Source organism: Bos taurus, chromosome 11, assembly GCF_002263795.3.
Source record: "Bos taurus isolate L1 Dominette 01449 registration number 42190680 breed Hereford chromosome 11, ARS-UCD2.0, whole genome shotgun sequence".
In the NCBI taxonomy this organism is placed as follows: domain Eukaryota; kingdom Metazoa; phylum Chordata; class Mammalia; order Artiodactyla; family Bovidae; genus Bos; species Bos taurus.
Window position 1 is genome coordinate 82,743,343 of NC_037338.1, and position 17,068 is coordinate 82,760,410.

Genomic DNA, 17,068 nt, shown 5'->3' on the forward strand with positions numbered 1-17,068 from the left:
TGACTCACTCTACAGTGTATTTTAGACTTACTGTCAGTAAATCTAAAATAGAAAATGATTCCCAAAGAATAGCTCATTCATATTTGGCTTTGCTGTTTCTTTTTATTACAGATCGTTTATTATTTTTAAGCCAATATATCTGGTACAGGTGAGTTGTCAGCGCTTCAGAGAAATGGTATGAACAGCAAGTACAAACAATATTATCCTATTTATTATTGAAGCTTTCAGAATTGAATCCCAGATTGTGATATGGATGCTGACATTCAGGTGAACCCAGTTTATAAAACAGCCCTGTCAAACATTTGGTATACCTTGACAAGATCTTTCGATAAATGTAGGCTGATTTTCGATCCCTTAGTCGTTATTGAGAATATCTCATGACCATCTCTGCATTCTCTGATTGTTTTCTCAGCCTTATCTCGAATGTGTATTCAAGAACAGATGGACCTATTCTTGCATTATCTTTTTAAAAAACCTTTTTGTTCTTACGGTTGTATCAACTCTTAGAGTCAGTGTTCAGTTGCTGTGCATCAGAGAAGGTTCTCTTAGGTTTCAGTTCTTGGAAACTTCTTAGTTCTTTTGAGTGTTAAGTATGTTTTTAGGCCTGGTGCTAATTTTAGAAACAAGGAGATGATTAATCTGACCAAAGATACAGTTTTGCTTTTAGATGCATGTGTAGGAATTGATTTATAGAATTATTTCCCAGAGATTGCTTTTTGCTCGAGGACAGCTAATCTTAAGAGCTCTAGAGATAACAGGGTTCTGTATATAATAAAACAAACCTTTGGCTCTTCCCTGGGGTTACCTCCAGTGCTTTTCTGCTTTTACTGTGTGTGTGTGTGTGTGTGTGTGTGTGTGTGTGTATGCAGGCATTGAATTTCTTTCTGAATTTTATCTTATTTTGGGGGATGTGGAATGTGATAGAGAACTGATTGAGAGAGAGGGTGGTCGTGGGGAGGGGAGTGTAAGAGGTAGGCTGTTTTTCCTGGGCTCACTGGGCTACACTTGGTAGTGTTGAGGACTGTTGGTTAGGGATGGCAGAAAAGACGTCTGTTTAGGGTGCTCCTGAACAGTAAGTTCTTTTGTTGTTTATGGAGGAGGAGGACTTGCAAGAGCTCCCTCTGTTGCAAGCCTTGTCCTGCGTGTAAACGCCTTATGCTCAGGCGTCAGGAGGTGTCTTTCTCATGAGAAGTCCCTTTCCTTGCACTGGCCACATTGATCAGTGTATAGACTGAGTGGACCGTGAGGTGATTATCTAGTCTTCTCCATGATATGTTTCTTTCAAAATGCTTGTAGTTGAGTTGTTTTGCTCTTGAGTTTATGATAATTATACCTAAAAGGTCTTAGAGCCAATATTTGTTTTGAGTGGCCTTTTCAAGTTTTTTTTTTTCTGTCAATCATGCAGTATTACAAACAGACTGAAAATTGTAGACAGTAATATAATCTGTTATGATTGTATCCACATCTGAATTAAAGCAGTTGTTGCTCTTCTGCCATATGTGCTTCAGATGGCCCTGTTTTTATTTTTATGCAACAAGTTAGAGCTCAGGTCCACTCCTCCCCACCCCCACCTTTGCCTGTCTTCTTCCCCTCTGGAGGAAATTTATCATTCTCATGTTGATTGTATCACAGGCATGTTTCATATCTTTTTAATAATATTAAGTACCTCATGGCATTAATTGTTTTGTCTTAAAAAATGAACATAAATATACTAGATGTAAATTAACTAATCTTTTTTAGCCTATGTTGTTTTCTAATTTCCGTAGTGTTTTTTCTTTTTTCCTGTTTCTCTTCCCCCATCGAATTATTTTTTCTTTCCCACCTATTTTCTTGATTTTCTTCACGTGTTACTCCTCTAATTTGTCTGAATACTGATTCACGTGTGGCGGGTCGTGTCCTTGTATCTTTTGTGAGTGATGCTAGTGTGACCTTATGCTTGGGAACCTTGGAGCATGTGAGTAAAGTCAAATCACCGTCCAGTCTTGCCTGTCGTAAAGACTTGGGGTTTTGTTTTTTCATTAGGAGGTTTCATTCCCATCCCCCCACAGACCAGAATTCCTTGCAGAGATGAGATTCTTGAAGGTCTCCCTGGGTTCCTGTGACGTTTGGCTTGTTCCCCTTGCTCTGATGGCACAGTCTTTTGAGGGTCCTGGTCTCTGCGGGGGTCTTCACCTCCCACTCCTGTCCTTCCTGTGGCCCCTCGCAGGTGTTTACTCTCCATTTTGAGTTCTGTTCCTCTCTTTGTCCTGTGCCCATTTCTGACTTTGTTCTCTTTGCATTTGTAGTTCTTAGGAGATTTCTGTTCCTCTCTTTGAGTTTAGCTGTGTACTAGAGTTTGTTTTTGTTAGAGTTGGAGCCTGTATTTCTGGATATGCATTGCAGGAAGAGTTCTTACAAGCTGACTCTGCTGTTACTGGCACCCTCAAATATCTTTTCCTTAGAAAAAACATATCATTGACCACATAACCAGGGTTTTTTTTTGGTAATAGAGAAATGTATGTGGTCAAGTTTCAGATATCGAATTAGTAACTTTCAGTTTTGAGTTTGCCAATATTCTGTTTTTATATTCTAATGGAAAAATCCCTCTTGTTCACTATAGATCTGCTGTTTATAATATTTACCTACTATATGTGGTTTTCATGATTAGATTTTTTAAATTAGCTAATGTGTTGTGGTTTCAGCCCTGCTCCTTTCTTGCTCCCTGATGGACTGGTTCGCTTGGTTAATAAACAGATAAACTGGCATTTGGTACTTGCAAGGTAAGGATGCATAAAATTCACCTAATGTTTCTCTACCTGGATTAGCATTTAAATTCCATTATGGTTATTAATTTTAGGATCCTTATGGCTTGCTCTCTTGGTTTTTTATTGTATGTAAATTCCCTGTGTCGCACATGATTAATATTGTTTAAATATATTAATGCAACTCTATTGAATTATTTTGTATGCCTTTGTACCTATATACGCATCTAATTATAAGGTCAGAAATGGATAATTAAAGATGTGAAAAAATTTGAAAATAATTTTAACTTCTTAAAATGGTTCCATCTATGATAATGAGAGCTATAGATACTCATACAGGGATTTGTTTCTCTTTCTCCCCATGAAAGCAATGGGAAACTCTTGGCTGCAGTTCAAGACCAGTGTGTGGAGATCAGGTAAGTGTCAGTTGTATTCATTCAGCAGTTCCCTACAGAAAAGATTTACTTGATTTATGAGAACTCAGGTTTTTAAAGGGGGTATATTTAAAGGAATTTTGTTATTAACTCATGTAATTTTGTAAGGTATCAAACGCCAACTTATGCTAATTAAAGGATGAAGGCTGTTTTCAGAGTATGCCTTCTACTTCCCTGGATCACTCTGTCTCCTGAGAAATTTTACTTTCTCAGTAGACAAAAGCATATATTCCAGAGCTCTGAAAGTCACTCTTCTGTTATTGCTAAGTCAGATAAGCATATGCTCAGGAAGGTGAAAAAGCAATAGAGACAGCTTTACTCAGTTGGCATAAAGCTGTAGATGGAATATGGGCCTGCAGAACACTAAGGCTTAGTGTTACTAGAGACCACTGATTCTCTGTCCTCCTGAGACAGCAGTGGTATTACATACACATTTAGAAGACTTCTCAGAGCTGGGCTTCTCATGCACTTTATTTTTAAGTAGTATATCAGTTGTGAAAGAAATAGCAACGTTGGCAACTAATTTAGGAAAACTAGGTTATGCTCTCAGGAAATTGTCAACAGCAGACTAAACATATTGTACCTCTAAATCTGGGGGCCACTCCTGTTTCCAGGAAAGCCCCAAGTCTTGAGTCTCAAAAAATAAGCAAATGAGGTGGAAATTTCAGGCTGCCTGGATATCAGTCAGAAGTTTTTTCCGATACTTTATTGTTGACTGAAACTAGTTTTAATAAGCATTCAGTTTTTAGCACACTGTTTCTGTTCGCAAAATTTCTTTTTTCATTTATCCAAACAGAACTGGAGTTAGCTTTGGATAACTTTTAGGGGAGTAGATGGAGGGTTAGCTCCCACTGGGGCTCTGACTTTAGGGGAGTAGATGGAGGGTTAGCTCCCACTGGGGCTCTGACTTCAGATCGAGAGCCTCTGTGATCATTCTTAAAACCATCAGGACAGAGATGATTGGCAATAATGACTGCTTTTCAGAACTTCACTCTTCATTCCACATGGCTTTGATAGGCAGGGCCCTCTTCTCTAACAGCAAGAGTGAGCCTCGGGGGCACGGTATTTTAGCTGATAATTGTTAATAGAGATGGGCTGGTACTTCCAACTCCATTTGCTGCAGTGATGTGAAGTGTTTCTCTTGGAGAAATGTGTTCATCGTGTGACTTCTTTATGAACAGCAGATGGTAGTCAAAATTGCCATCTTCCCTCCCGCCCCTCCCTCACCACCCCCCCCCCCCCAAATGGGGACGTTAATGGAATGATTTTAGTTGTTAGGACTGGAATACAGATGTGGCAAAGGATTGATACTTAGGCTTGTTAAGGAGATTTTTACTAAGGGTTTCTGGAACTTGTTACTAAAAATTGTGATGAAAAGAAAAAAAAGTAATTATTTGCTTTTGTAAGAGGATTTGCTACTGGATTGCTAGCATGTACAATAATATTTATAAAACGTATACATAGGCCAGCTCTGTAGGAGTCCGCTCATGCATTTGAGACTAAGTAGTGAGGGAACATTTCTGGGCAACAGACATGATGGTCATCAAGATCTTCTTCGTCTGGTCTGTAATTTGCAAGAGTTTTGTAACTTGGTCCATTTAAAGCCTTTTGGGGCCAAGAGGCAGCTGTATGAGAAAGCCTTTCAGGGACTTGTTCCCATTGGATCCCCTTCGCCTCATTGATTAGGTATCGATCCTTGGTGCTCCTATAATAATCAACACATTAATGGTAAGAAGGTAATGCTAACAGTATTGGGCACTGTTGTAGGTGTTTTACAAGTGTTAGCTTAATCCTTGTAGAAGTCCTCTTTCTCTGTTTTAGAAATGAGGACTCTGGCACCGTATGGTGAAATAACTTGCCTAGGGATTTGAAATCAGCTCTTCTAGCTTCAGTGTTCATGCTCTTGTCTACACATTTGTACTACCTCTTGATCATGCCTTTTAGCCATCTATGCCAATATGTTTACATGTGGGTTTCCCCCAGTATATTTATGACCTCTGCTTTGCACTACTCCAGGGGGGTGCCGTTTGTTTAAAACTCCAGTGCATGGGATCTGAATTCTGCGGCTCCTTTATACTGTGTGTTCCTTGGAGGCATGGAAACTTTTCTTTTTTTTATCCCTTGCACTTGTATATTTCCTTGGATGTAATAGGTGCTTAGTTTATGTTTTATTGGCCTGGCCTGTCAGCAAGTGGGATGGGGAAGCAGATTCTGGAGAGGATACTATGGGGCAGAGCCCACTCTCTTGTTCACGTTGGCATTCAGTTGCTTTTGTTGCAGATAGACACCCACACTTACTTTGCAGTAACCTGAAAGGAAATGTCTTTGAGCAAAGTGGGCTGGTCAGCAAAGAAAAAGGGCGAGGTAGATCCCTGAAGTCAACGCTGTGACTAGTGGCTGTGCCTGAATTTTTAAGATGTTTATTCTCACTGCTCCATCTGTGTCTTCTCTACCACAGTGAGGAGCACATACAATCCAAGATTGACTCCAGTAGTAATAGTAGTCGGCACTCAGTATTCAGTAAATATTTGTGGATTGAATTAGAATATGAAAGATAGTTGTAGTGTCTGGGGTTGTTATTCGATATTAGGAAGCGGTTATTAACAGGAGATAGTTTTAGTGGAAAACAGGCAAAGCTGAAACACTATAGTTGAGGAGACAGCTCTGCTATTTGCAGTGCAGGGTTAGGCTGCTGTCCCTCATCTTCAGTTTTGAAGTGAGTGGCAAAGGCCTCAATCGCATGCTCTACTATGACACTTAACCTGCTTATGTGTGGAGTTCACATGGGTGAAAAACAGTTTGTGAATTGCTACTTGTCATTTGGTGGTTATGGATTATAAGTGGTTAATACATACTTCCTTTTTTCCTAAGTATTGAAGTGATAGTTTCTTATGATTATGGGCTGTTATAAATATGGAAACTGATTAGAAACTTTCATGAAACACAATAAAAAGCATTAGAATAAGGGACTCATGAAAAAGGCACCCTTGCCTCCCCTCTTCCCAATTTGCTCAAGTATCTTAAGTGAATATATTCTGTGAAGTTCTGACAAAACAAATTTGTCTTCCCTCCCTTCCTCCCCTTTACCAGCGAAAAGAGCAAACTGTGATTTGTGATTATATTACTTCAGTCTGTATGCTGAGTCACTTCAGTTGTGTCCAGCTCTCTGTGACCCTATAGACTGTATCCCATCAGGCTCCTCTGTCCATGGGATTTCCCAGGCCAGAATACTGGAGTGGGTTGCCATTTCCTTCTCCAGGGGATCTTCCCTATCCGGGGATTAAACCCCTGTTCCTTGTATCTCCTGTACTGGCAGGCAGGTTCTTTACCATTAGCGCTGCCTGGTCTGCTTCATGGTAATTTATATGTGATGTCTCATTTAATCATATCTGAACTCTAAAGTTGCGGTTACTTATCCTGTTAGTGAAAGCCAAAAGGAAATCATGTTGAATATTTTATCCAGGTTACAAGAACTGACATCAAGTCAACTTCACTTGCGAGGTCATGTCTTTTTTGTTCTAGTCCACGTGGAGGCTGTATAGTCTTAATTTCTTGAGGAAATTTATTTCCATAATTGTAGCTGGATTTTGTTAATATAATTTAATAAATGACTAAAAATCTTAGTCTTTAAAATTTGTTTTAAAGGTAATGCTTACTTATTTTACAAATGTTAGAAAATAGTTAAGTATTTATGAAAGAACAGCAAATTTTACGGTTCAAAAGTTGTCTACTATTAACATTTTGATATATGTTCTTTGAAATTTGTGTGTGTGTATAAACTATGTGTATATTTAGTAGAATGATACTCTATATTCTATTTGATACCTTTTTCTTTAACTTCTGTAAATTAATACATTGTTAGCATCTTTTCATGTCACATACAATAATTGTATAATATTTCATAGAGTGTATGTAGTAAAATTTAATAATTAATCTCTTTATACTGGCTGTATTTTTCTTTTTCATAAATTAGACTGCATTAACTGCCTTTATCTGTGTATATCTGTAATTATTTCCCAGGGATAGCTTTATAGAAATTAAATTGCTAGATCAAATACAATGGACCTTAAAGTTTTGGATAATTGTTTATAAATTCTTTTCTAGAAGGTTTAACATTTTTCATTTTTGAAGATATAATAATTAGACTACTTTGGTATGTATTTAAAGAACACAGATATTGAGTAGGTCATTTATATATATAAAATATATATGTATATGGTCACTTGTTAAAGCTGTTCGACTTATGAAAACAAGACTTTTTTTCCCTGATTAAAATCTGTGATATGATACTCATCAGTGGTTCTTAACCAGGATCCATCTGTGGAACTTAAAAAAAAAAAAATACTTTTGCTTGGGCCCCGTCCCAGATTTACTAAACCAGAGCCTTTGGGGCTAGGGTTCAGGCATCTCTATAGTATTAAAAGGCTGTGCTTAAAATCACTTAATGCTTGTATTGCTGTATTCTTACTGTAGCTATGTACCTAGTGAAATAAGGTTGAAAGAAAACATTGTCACCAATGAAAGGGTCTTATTTGTGGCACAGAACCTATCTGTGTGAGGGAAGGAATGTCATTAAACATTAATGTCTAGAGAAGTTGTCTGGTCTGTGGTGTCTTATAGTAGTACTACACAGTATTGTTATGGCAAAACTGTTGTCTTAATTTTACATATGTCTTTTGCAGGTCTGCAAAAGATGATTTTACATCTATTATTGGAAAATGTCAAGGTAAGAGTTTCCAGAATATTTAAAAAATGAGAAATTCAAATTTACAACAACTAATATTTCTTAAAAATCAGAATAGATGCTATTTATTGGCAAGGATGATTATGAATTTATTAAAATAATTTTAACACATCTTAACTGATTTCTGTCTTAAGATGTGAATTTTGGAGAGATATGAAATTGGCATGTTGTACAAAACTCTTAGCCAGTTTTAATAATGTTCTTGTAAGTGTCTGTACTCTTTTATTTTGAATTGAATGCAGAAAATCATTTGTAGATATGTCAAGAGTTGGTCAGATATAAACTAGTAAATAGTGTTGGATTTGATCATTCTTTGATACACGATTCAGCAGAAGTTTACTGAGTATCATTCATGGATATATATGACATTTTGCTGGGTTTGAGGGGTTTGATTATGAGCAAAAATTCATGATCCTTTACCTCACGAGGCATGTGTGTGTGTGCGTTTAGTTGTGTCTGACTCTTTTGCGACCCCAGGGACTGTAGCCCTCCAGGCTTCTCTGCCCACATGATTTTCCAGGCAAGAATACTGTAGCGGGTTGCCATTTCCTTCTCCAGGGGATCTTCGTGACCCAGGGATCGAACCCGTGTCTCTTGCAGCTCCCGCACTGGCAGGTGGATTCTTTACTGCTAGTTCCACTTGGGAAGCCCTTTGCAAGGCATGTAGACACTCAGATATATTCTTACAGATTTTGATAAATCTGAAGGAAAAATACAGAGCAGGGTGAGAGTTTAACCAAGAGTGTGAGAGGAGATTGTTCAGGAAAAGTGACTTTTGGAGAGGAAGCTTAAGAATGAGTAGAAGGTAGGAGAAGGCAGGGGGAGTGTTTTGATCTACGAGAGCCATGTGTGAAAGGCTGAGGTATGGAGGAAAACAATTAAGTGCATGTGCTGTTACATAAATGCATCTGTTATGTTCTATTTACAGGACCTCCACTTATGTTTGTTTGACCTTGTGTTACTTTAACAGTGGAGAGGTTGTCGGAATTGTGATGATGATAATCATGGTCACTGGTGATGACAACCACTTGTGTCCTTACTGTGTGCCAGACACTGTATTTAGTGCTTCACATGCCCTTTTCCCCATGTGCTTGGAAGAACATGGTGTACATATTTTACCTTAAAGCAGCTTTCAGTTCAGTTCAGTCGCTCAGTTGTGTCTGACTCTTTGCGACTCCATGGACTGCAGCACGCCAGGCCTCCCTGGCCATCACCAACTCTCAGAGCCTTACTCAAACTCATGTCCATGGAGTCGGTGATGCCATCCAACCATCTCATCCTCTGTCGTCCCCTTCTCCTTCTGCCTTCAATCTTTCCCAGCATCAGGGTCTTTTCTAGTGAGTCAGCTCTTCACATCAGGTGGCCAGAGTATTGGAGTTTCAGCTTCACCATCAGTCCTTCCAATGAACATTCAGGACTGATTTCCTTTAGGATGGACTGGTTGGATCTCCTTGCATTTCAAGGGACTCTCAAGAGTCTTCTCCAACACCGCAGTTCAAAAGCATCAATTCTTCAGTGCGCTCAGCTTTCTTTAGAGTCCAACTCTCACGTCCATACATGACTACTGGAAAAACCATAGCTTTGACTAGACAGACCTTTGTTGGCAAAGTAATGTCTGCTTTTTAATAATTTTTTTTTAATTAAAAAGCAGCATTAGGTTAAAATAATCAACCGTGAAAGAGCCAGGAGAAGGGAGGCATTGATAGTTTTGAAACCTATGGAATGGTGGGAAGACAGGATTCCCCTGGCTGGTCTTAAGCTCCTGGTCAAATGCACCATTGGTGGCCTACGGCCAGTTTCCTTCTCATTCTCAGATGTTCAGATGTAAAAATCAAATGTTTTAAAAATGTTTGGAGTCCCATGTTAATGGTGGTATTAATTATATTAGTATGTTAGAATTATTATTCTTGTACAATTCCATGTATGCGTGTGTGTGAGTTGCTTAGTTGTGTTGGACTCTTTGCGACCTGATGGACTGTAGCCCGCCAGGCTCTGTCCGTGGAATCCTGCAGACAAGTAATACCAGAGTGGGTTGCCATTCCCTTCTCCAGGGAACCCTCCCAACCCAAGGATCGAACCTGGGTTTCCTGCATTGCAGGTGGATTGTTTACCATCTGAACCACCAGGGAAGCCCCAGTTCCATGTCTCTGCTTTGTGTTCAGTCATGTCCAACTCTTTGGACCCCATGGACTGTCTACTAGTGGATCCACTAATAAATAGAGTTCTTATGGAGTTAGTTCACACAGTGTACATTGTCACTTAAGAGCAAATGTGAAACTTCCTGCATATTTATATAAATTCACCTCCGCTTCCTGAAATCTGTTCCTTCCATTCTGTTACTTGGAGTACCCTGTTCCCTCAGTATTCTGGTCAGTGGTACTCTCATCGTACCAAGGCAAAAATCCAGGCATTTTCTCTTCTTTTACCTTCCCTCCCTTCTTTCTTTCCTTGACAAATTTTATTTTGTTGCCACCATACCAGGCACTATTATCCTAAGCACTGTGTATACAACAAGGAATAAGATACAGGTTACCTAGATTTAAGGATTTATAGCCCATTGGGGAGGGGGGGAGAGAGAAATAATTCATTGCGCTTATACTGAGTGATGCAATGGAGAAGACTCACCTTAATTTCACCACGTCCCTGGAATCTTTAAATGATGCTTGCTTGCTGCTTGTGCACATCTGTCTCAGCTCTAGTTCAGGCTCATAACATTTTTTTTTTACTTGGTTTCTTGCAACAGTCTCCTAACAAGGTTTCCTCTTATATGCCCTTCAGTAATCCATACTTTACACTGCTTGTCAAATTGATCATTCTTCAATGAGAATTCTATCAAGGTTCCCTTTAAGTCTGGCTCTGCTGCTTTCTAGATACTAACCTTGGACATGTTATTGATACTTTATGTCTCTGAGCCTCAGTGATCTGTAATACAGGCTTAAACCTGTACAAAGGGTTGTGGGGAAATGATGTGAGCTTATATATATATACATATATATATATAAACCTCTTAGAATAATGTCTGACGTACTGAGTACTTAGGAGACATTAAGCTATTATTGTTACTAGTACTGTAAGACGTGCTTAAGATCTCTCACTTGTGCTCCGTTGACTGTGGAATGCAGCTCTTATTTTCTAGTTCAGGAGATAAGACTAGCTCTAGTCTGCCTGTGTCTCCTGTGAGATGCCCCTGCCATGTGTCCCGTGGTCTGGCGTCAAGTAGCTTGCAGTTTCGAGCCCCATCGTGCTTTTTATACCATGGTGCCGATTGTTCCGTTGGTCTAGGTGCATCCACCGTTCTATTTAATTAATTAGCTCTCATGTTTTTGTTCAAACATCAGCTTTTTTGGGCAACCTTTTTTCCCTTGGCTTCTTCCTCATGTTTTGTGCATTTTTTCTTAATGTTTCTGTAGGACTTTTTGTACCTGAATCATTGCACTTAGCCTAATTTCCTTTCCTTTTTCAATTGTTGTTTTGCTTGTGTGATTCCTAATTAGATTGAAATCAGGGCTTCTCTGTTACTGAAAAATTTTTTTTTCATTCTTAGTGCCTAGCATGGTGTCTAACACATAGCAGGCACACAGGTTTTGGCCATATCAAATGGATAATGGTGTTTGGTAACTACTAAAATGATTTTGTAAATGAATCTATGAACATAGTGTATTTCCTTGTTTCTTGTGAGTTAATTTTGTAAGTTCATGTGTGTGTATGTGTGTGTATGTACATACACACATATGTATGTATTTCGTGTATATCATACACATACATAAGTTTGTGGGTATTTGTCATGATACTCGTGTTTTTTATTTCTGTTATACACAGTGTGTATACATACCACAATTAGATCTATAAGGCTAGATAAGAAGCCATGTTTGCTTAGTATCTTTTTGAGAATAATAGAAGGCGAATAGTTTTTGTGACTTTCTAAAACTTTGGGGTTCCAGGTTTTTCTCAATTTGCTTTCTATAGGTTTTTCACCAGCACTTACTGAAGTGGACCACGTTTGGAGTAAATAGAGTATAAGGATCAAGAAGTTCCCAGAATAGTTGGGGATATTCAGTTACCTTTTCCCCAGTGATTCCCTCTTGTTGGGTTGGGGCTTGGGGTCCATGTGGTGGGCTTCTGAGAAGTGTGCTCAGAATCTAGGAGTGATCCAGACACTCAGGGCCCCTTTGAGCTTTGACATTAGACCCTGCTCTGAGTCCATAAGTAAACCAAGAAATCTGTGAGTTAACATGAACATGGGAAGATTAACCCTTCTGTATTTCAGACAATTTGTAACATTTGTTAGAGCTTTTACTGTGTACGGGCGGTTCCTGGTGGCTTAGCTGGTAAAGAATCTGCCTGCAGTGAGGGAGACCTGGGTTCAATCCCTGGGTTGGGAAGATCCCCTGAAGAAGGGAAAGGATATCCACTCCAGTATTCTGGCCTGGAGAATTCCATATAGTCCATAGGATCGCAAAGAGTCGGACATGACTAAGCGACTTTCACTTTTCACTTTACTGCGTACAGTTAATGTGGCAGCATGAATGAGATAATAATGCTTTGAGAACTAATGTTTTATTTTGTTGGCTTCTGAATGTGTGAATTTATGACTTTAATGCTGCATTAATGGCTTCTTTCCATTTCATATAATGTGAGGTAATGATCGTTTGCTTATCATCTAACTCATCTTTATGGGCATAACTCTCATCTGCCAAATGATGTTTCCTGTGTATGCCTGGAGAGAAGGAGCCAGATTGTTGTTACTGCATTTCTGAAACTCATTGTAGAGTCTGCAGACTGAAATAGGAGCTATTTGGTTCCACTTCAATATTTTTCAGTTATTGTTTGATAAAATATATGCAGTTTGAGGATGTTTTAAATGTGGATTGCAACTTGTTTTGGCTATGTTTGCCAGGCCATAAATAGTAATTTCGTCTTCTCTGTCTTGAATAAAGACTTAAAAATAGCACATGGAATTAGACATTTTTAGAGCTTTCCTATGTTAATCAGGAGATTTTTTTCATGTTTCTGAGTTTGAGATACCATAACCCAGAGCTTCCTAATGCTGAGTAGCAGCTTGCCTAGATGTATGTGGGCTGAGGCCCCCAATTGTCCATCAGTTGTCCACCAGGCCATCAATTGTCCAGTGGCCTGGTGGCCCTCTGACAGCACAAACCCAGGCTGGTTGCCTCCAGTTTTCAGCAGCCTCATCTACTTACCCACAGGTGCCATGCTGTTGTTTAGCTGCTAAGTTGTGTCTGACTCTCTGTGACCCCCATGAACTGTAGCCCTCCAGCTTCTCTGTCCATGGGATTTCCCAGGCAAGAATACTGAAGTGGGTTTGCCATTCCTTCCTCCAGGGGATCTTCCCAACCCAGGGAGCGAATCTGTGCCTCCTGCGTTGCAGGCGGATTCTTTTTACCACTGAGCCACCAGTGCTGTACAGACACGGTAGTGTGTGTGTCTTGATAGGAAAAATTTTGGGAAGCATAGACTGTTTGAAGCGCCCTGGTTTTGAAATGAAACATTTCTCTCTTGAACTGTGTGATTCAGGAGCCTCAGCTTATATAGCTTTTTAAATTTCTTTTCATGAATGTTAATAAATTTTTTCTTGTTGACAAAACAATACACATTCTCAGTAAAAGTTTCAGAAACTAAGAATGAGCAAAAAGTAAAAAATAAAGATAAGCACATCATCCAGAGATGAGTAAGACTAACATTTCATGATCTGTTCTTTCAGATGTTTTTTTCTCTAAGTATTTTTACTGTAGATATGTTCTATGGAAGTTAAATGTTTTATAATCTACTTTCTTCATTTAAAGATTGTTTAAGTCGTCTAGGTTGAAGTTCAAGAAGAATTTCCTGAAGTATCTTTTTAAATTATTATTTTTTTTTAACTGGATAACTTCCTGTGTTAGGACATAGGTCTCCCAGCTACCCACATTATGCAGAAGTGCCCATGTATTGGGTCTCTGAGCAGTAAGTACCTCAGTGTTGTACTTGATTTCACCAGCAGGGTAGAACATTCAGTAGGCCTCTGTGCAGATAATTGTGTGTAACAGAGAGCATATTATTGTTACCTGTCTTTGCCAATGGAGTTATTGGTTTATAGATTTTTATTTTGGTAATGTTTTTCTGGTTTTGCACTGGAGTAGTGCTGGTCTCAAAATATGAGTTGTCAAGTGTTCCCTTTTTTCTGTAAGACTTTGCGTTCAGTTCAGTTCAGTCACTCAGTCGTGTCCGACTCTGCGTCCCCATGGATGGCAGCACACCGGGTTCCCTGTCCATCACCAGCTCCCGGAGTTTACCCAAACTCATGTCCATTGAGTCGGTGATGCCATCCAACCATCTCATCCTCTGTTGTCCCCTTCTCCTCCTGCCTTCAATCTTTCCCAGCATCAGGGTCTTTTCCAATGAGTCAGCTCTTTGCATCAGGTAGCCAAAGTATTGGAGCTTCAGCTTCAGCATCAGTCCTTCCAATGAACACCCAGGACTGATCCATCTCCTTTAGGATGGACTGGTTGGATCTCCTCGCAGTCCAAGGGACTCTCAAGAGTCTACTCCAACACCACAGTTCAAAAGCATTAATTCTTAGGTGCTCAGCTTTCCTTATAGTCCAACTCTCAAATCCATATGTGACTCCTGGAAAAAACCATAGCCTTGACGGACCTTTGTTGACAAAATAATGTCTCTGCTTTTTAACATGCTGTTTAGGTTGGTCATAACTTTTCTTCTAAGGAGTAAGCGTCTTTTAATTTCACGGCAGCAATTACCATCTGCAGTGATTTTGGAGCCCCCCAAAATAAAGTCTGACACTGTTTCCACTGTTTCCCCATCTATTTGCCATGAAGTGATGGGACCGGATGCCATGATCTTCGTTTTCTGAATGTTGAGCTTTAAGCCAACTTTTTCACTCTCCTCTTTCACTTTCATCAAAAGGCTCTTCAGTTCTTCACTTTCTGCCATATGGGTGTTGTCATCTGCATATATAAGGTTATTGATATTTCTCCCGGCAGTTCCAGTTTGTGCTTCGTTCAGCCCAGCGTTTCTCATGATGTACTCTGCATATAAGTAAAATAAGCAGGGTGACAATAATAGAGCCTTGACGTACTCCTTTTCCTATTTGGAACCAGTCTGTTGTTCCATGTCCAGTTCTAACTGTTTGTTGCTTCTTAACCTGCCTAAAGATTTCTTAGGAGGCAGGTAAGGTGGTCTGGTATTCCTATCTTTTTAACAATTTTCCACAGCTTGTTGTGATCCACACAAAGGATTTGGCATAGTCAATAAAGCAGAAATAGATGTTTTTCTGGAACTGTCTTGCTTTTTCGATGATCCAGTGGATGTTGACAGTTTGATCTCTGGTTCTGCGTTTTCCAAAACCAGCTTGAACATCTGGAAGTTCACAGTTCATGTATTGCTGAAGCTTGGCTTGGAGAATTTTGAGCATTACTTTACTAGCGTGTAGAATTGGAATTAATTTCTTAATGTTTGGTAGAATTCACTAGTGAAACTAGAGTTTTGTGGGTAGGTTTTTACTGATAATTCTTAATTAGAATTTAAAAATAGATATAAGGCTTTTAAAAATTTAAATTTCCTCTTTTTTTTATTCCCATCTTTTATGGAATTTCCCTCTATATTTTACCATATATTGGCATAAAGTTTTAATGTTTCTTTATTACCTTTTATTTTATGTCAGATCTGTAGTGATGTTCCTCTTTTATTCTTGATACTGGTAATTTGTGTTTTCTTTTTTCTTGGTCAGTGAAGCCAGATTTTTATCAGTTTACTAATATTCAATAAAAATAGGTTTATGGTTTAGTTTTCTATTCTCCTGATTTTTGCTCTATTTCCTTTCTTCTGACTGTGAGATTTAATTTGCTCATATTTGTCTAGATGGAAGATGGACGTTTAGATCATTGACTTCAAATCTTTTTTCTTCTGTAAGCGTTTAAGCTTGTTCTAATATAAACATTTTTATTATCTAATTTAATTCTCTTGGGATTGAAGAACATATTTGATATGATTTTAACCTTTTAAATTTATTAAGGTTTGATTTATGCATAGCATATTGTCTGTCTTCAAAATAATTCTGTCTTCAGGATTTGATTATTGCATATGGGGTGCAGATATTGAATATAGTGGTGTATAAGTGTTAATTACATTGAATTGGGTGTCAGAGCTGTTCACACTTTTATATATACTAATTTTCTGTCTAGTTGTTCTATCAGTTCCTGAGAGAAGGTTGACATTTCCAAATATGATTGCATATTTGTTTGTCTTACCTTTAGTTCTATCCATCTTTATGTATTGATATTTAGGGGTTCTAGTTTTTAGGTATCTGCAGGTATTATTTTGTTGTCTTGAGGAAATGGCTCCTTTATTGTGATGGAATGTCCCTTTCTATTTGCAGGAATACTCTTTGTCTAATATTATTCTATTTTGTCTAATATTATTACAGTTGAGTTCTGTTTTGTCTGATATTATAGTTGCTCTTGCTTTTTTATGATCAGCATTTGTATGACATATCTTTATCTCCTCTTTTCCTCATTTATGATTAGCATTTGCATGACATAGCTCTATTACCTCTTTTGCATTTATCTGTGTATTTATTAAATGTACATCTCTTGGTCTTGTAGAAATCATATAACTTGAGTCATACTTATTTTTTCAGTCTGACAATTTCTGTCATTTAATTGTGATGTTTAGGACATTTACATTTAATGTAGTTACTGAGCTGGTTGGGGTTTACTGTCTTATTTTTCTTTTTTTAATTAATTTTTAAAATATAAATTTATTTATTTTAATTGGAGGCTAATTACTTTACAATATTGTATTGGTTTTGCCAAACATCAAGATGAATCCTCCACGGGTGTACACATGTTCCCCATCCTGAACCCCTCTCCCACCTCCCTCCCCATACCATCCCTCTGGGTCATCCCAGTGCATCAGCGCCAAGCATCCTGTATCATGCATCGAACCTGGTCTGGCAATTTGTTTCATATATGATATTATACATGTTTCAATGCCATTCTCCCAAATCATCCCACCCTTGTCCTCTCCCACAGAGTCCAAAAGACTGTTCTGTACATCTGTGTCTCTTTTGCTGTCTCGCATACAGGGTTATCGTTACCATCTTTCTAAATTCCATATACATGCGTTAGTATACT

At 38.5% G+C, this 17,068-nt stretch overlaps 1 protein-coding gene across 1 annotated transcript in view; it reads left to right on the forward strand.

Moving 5' to 3' along the window:
- NBAS (NBAS subunit of NRZ tethering complex) overlaps positions 1-17,068 on the forward strand; it is a gene marked incomplete in the record, with an annotated part of 468,052 nt that overhangs the window by 4,050 nt on the left and 446,934 nt on the right. Inside the window, 4 exon segments of the mRNA NM_001192550.1 lie at positions 112-148; positions 2,682-2,759; positions 3,110-3,157; positions 7,858-7,901. Of these exon segments, the coding sequence (NP_001179479.1) occupies positions 112-148; positions 2,682-2,759; positions 3,110-3,157; positions 7,858-7,901 (207 nt within the window).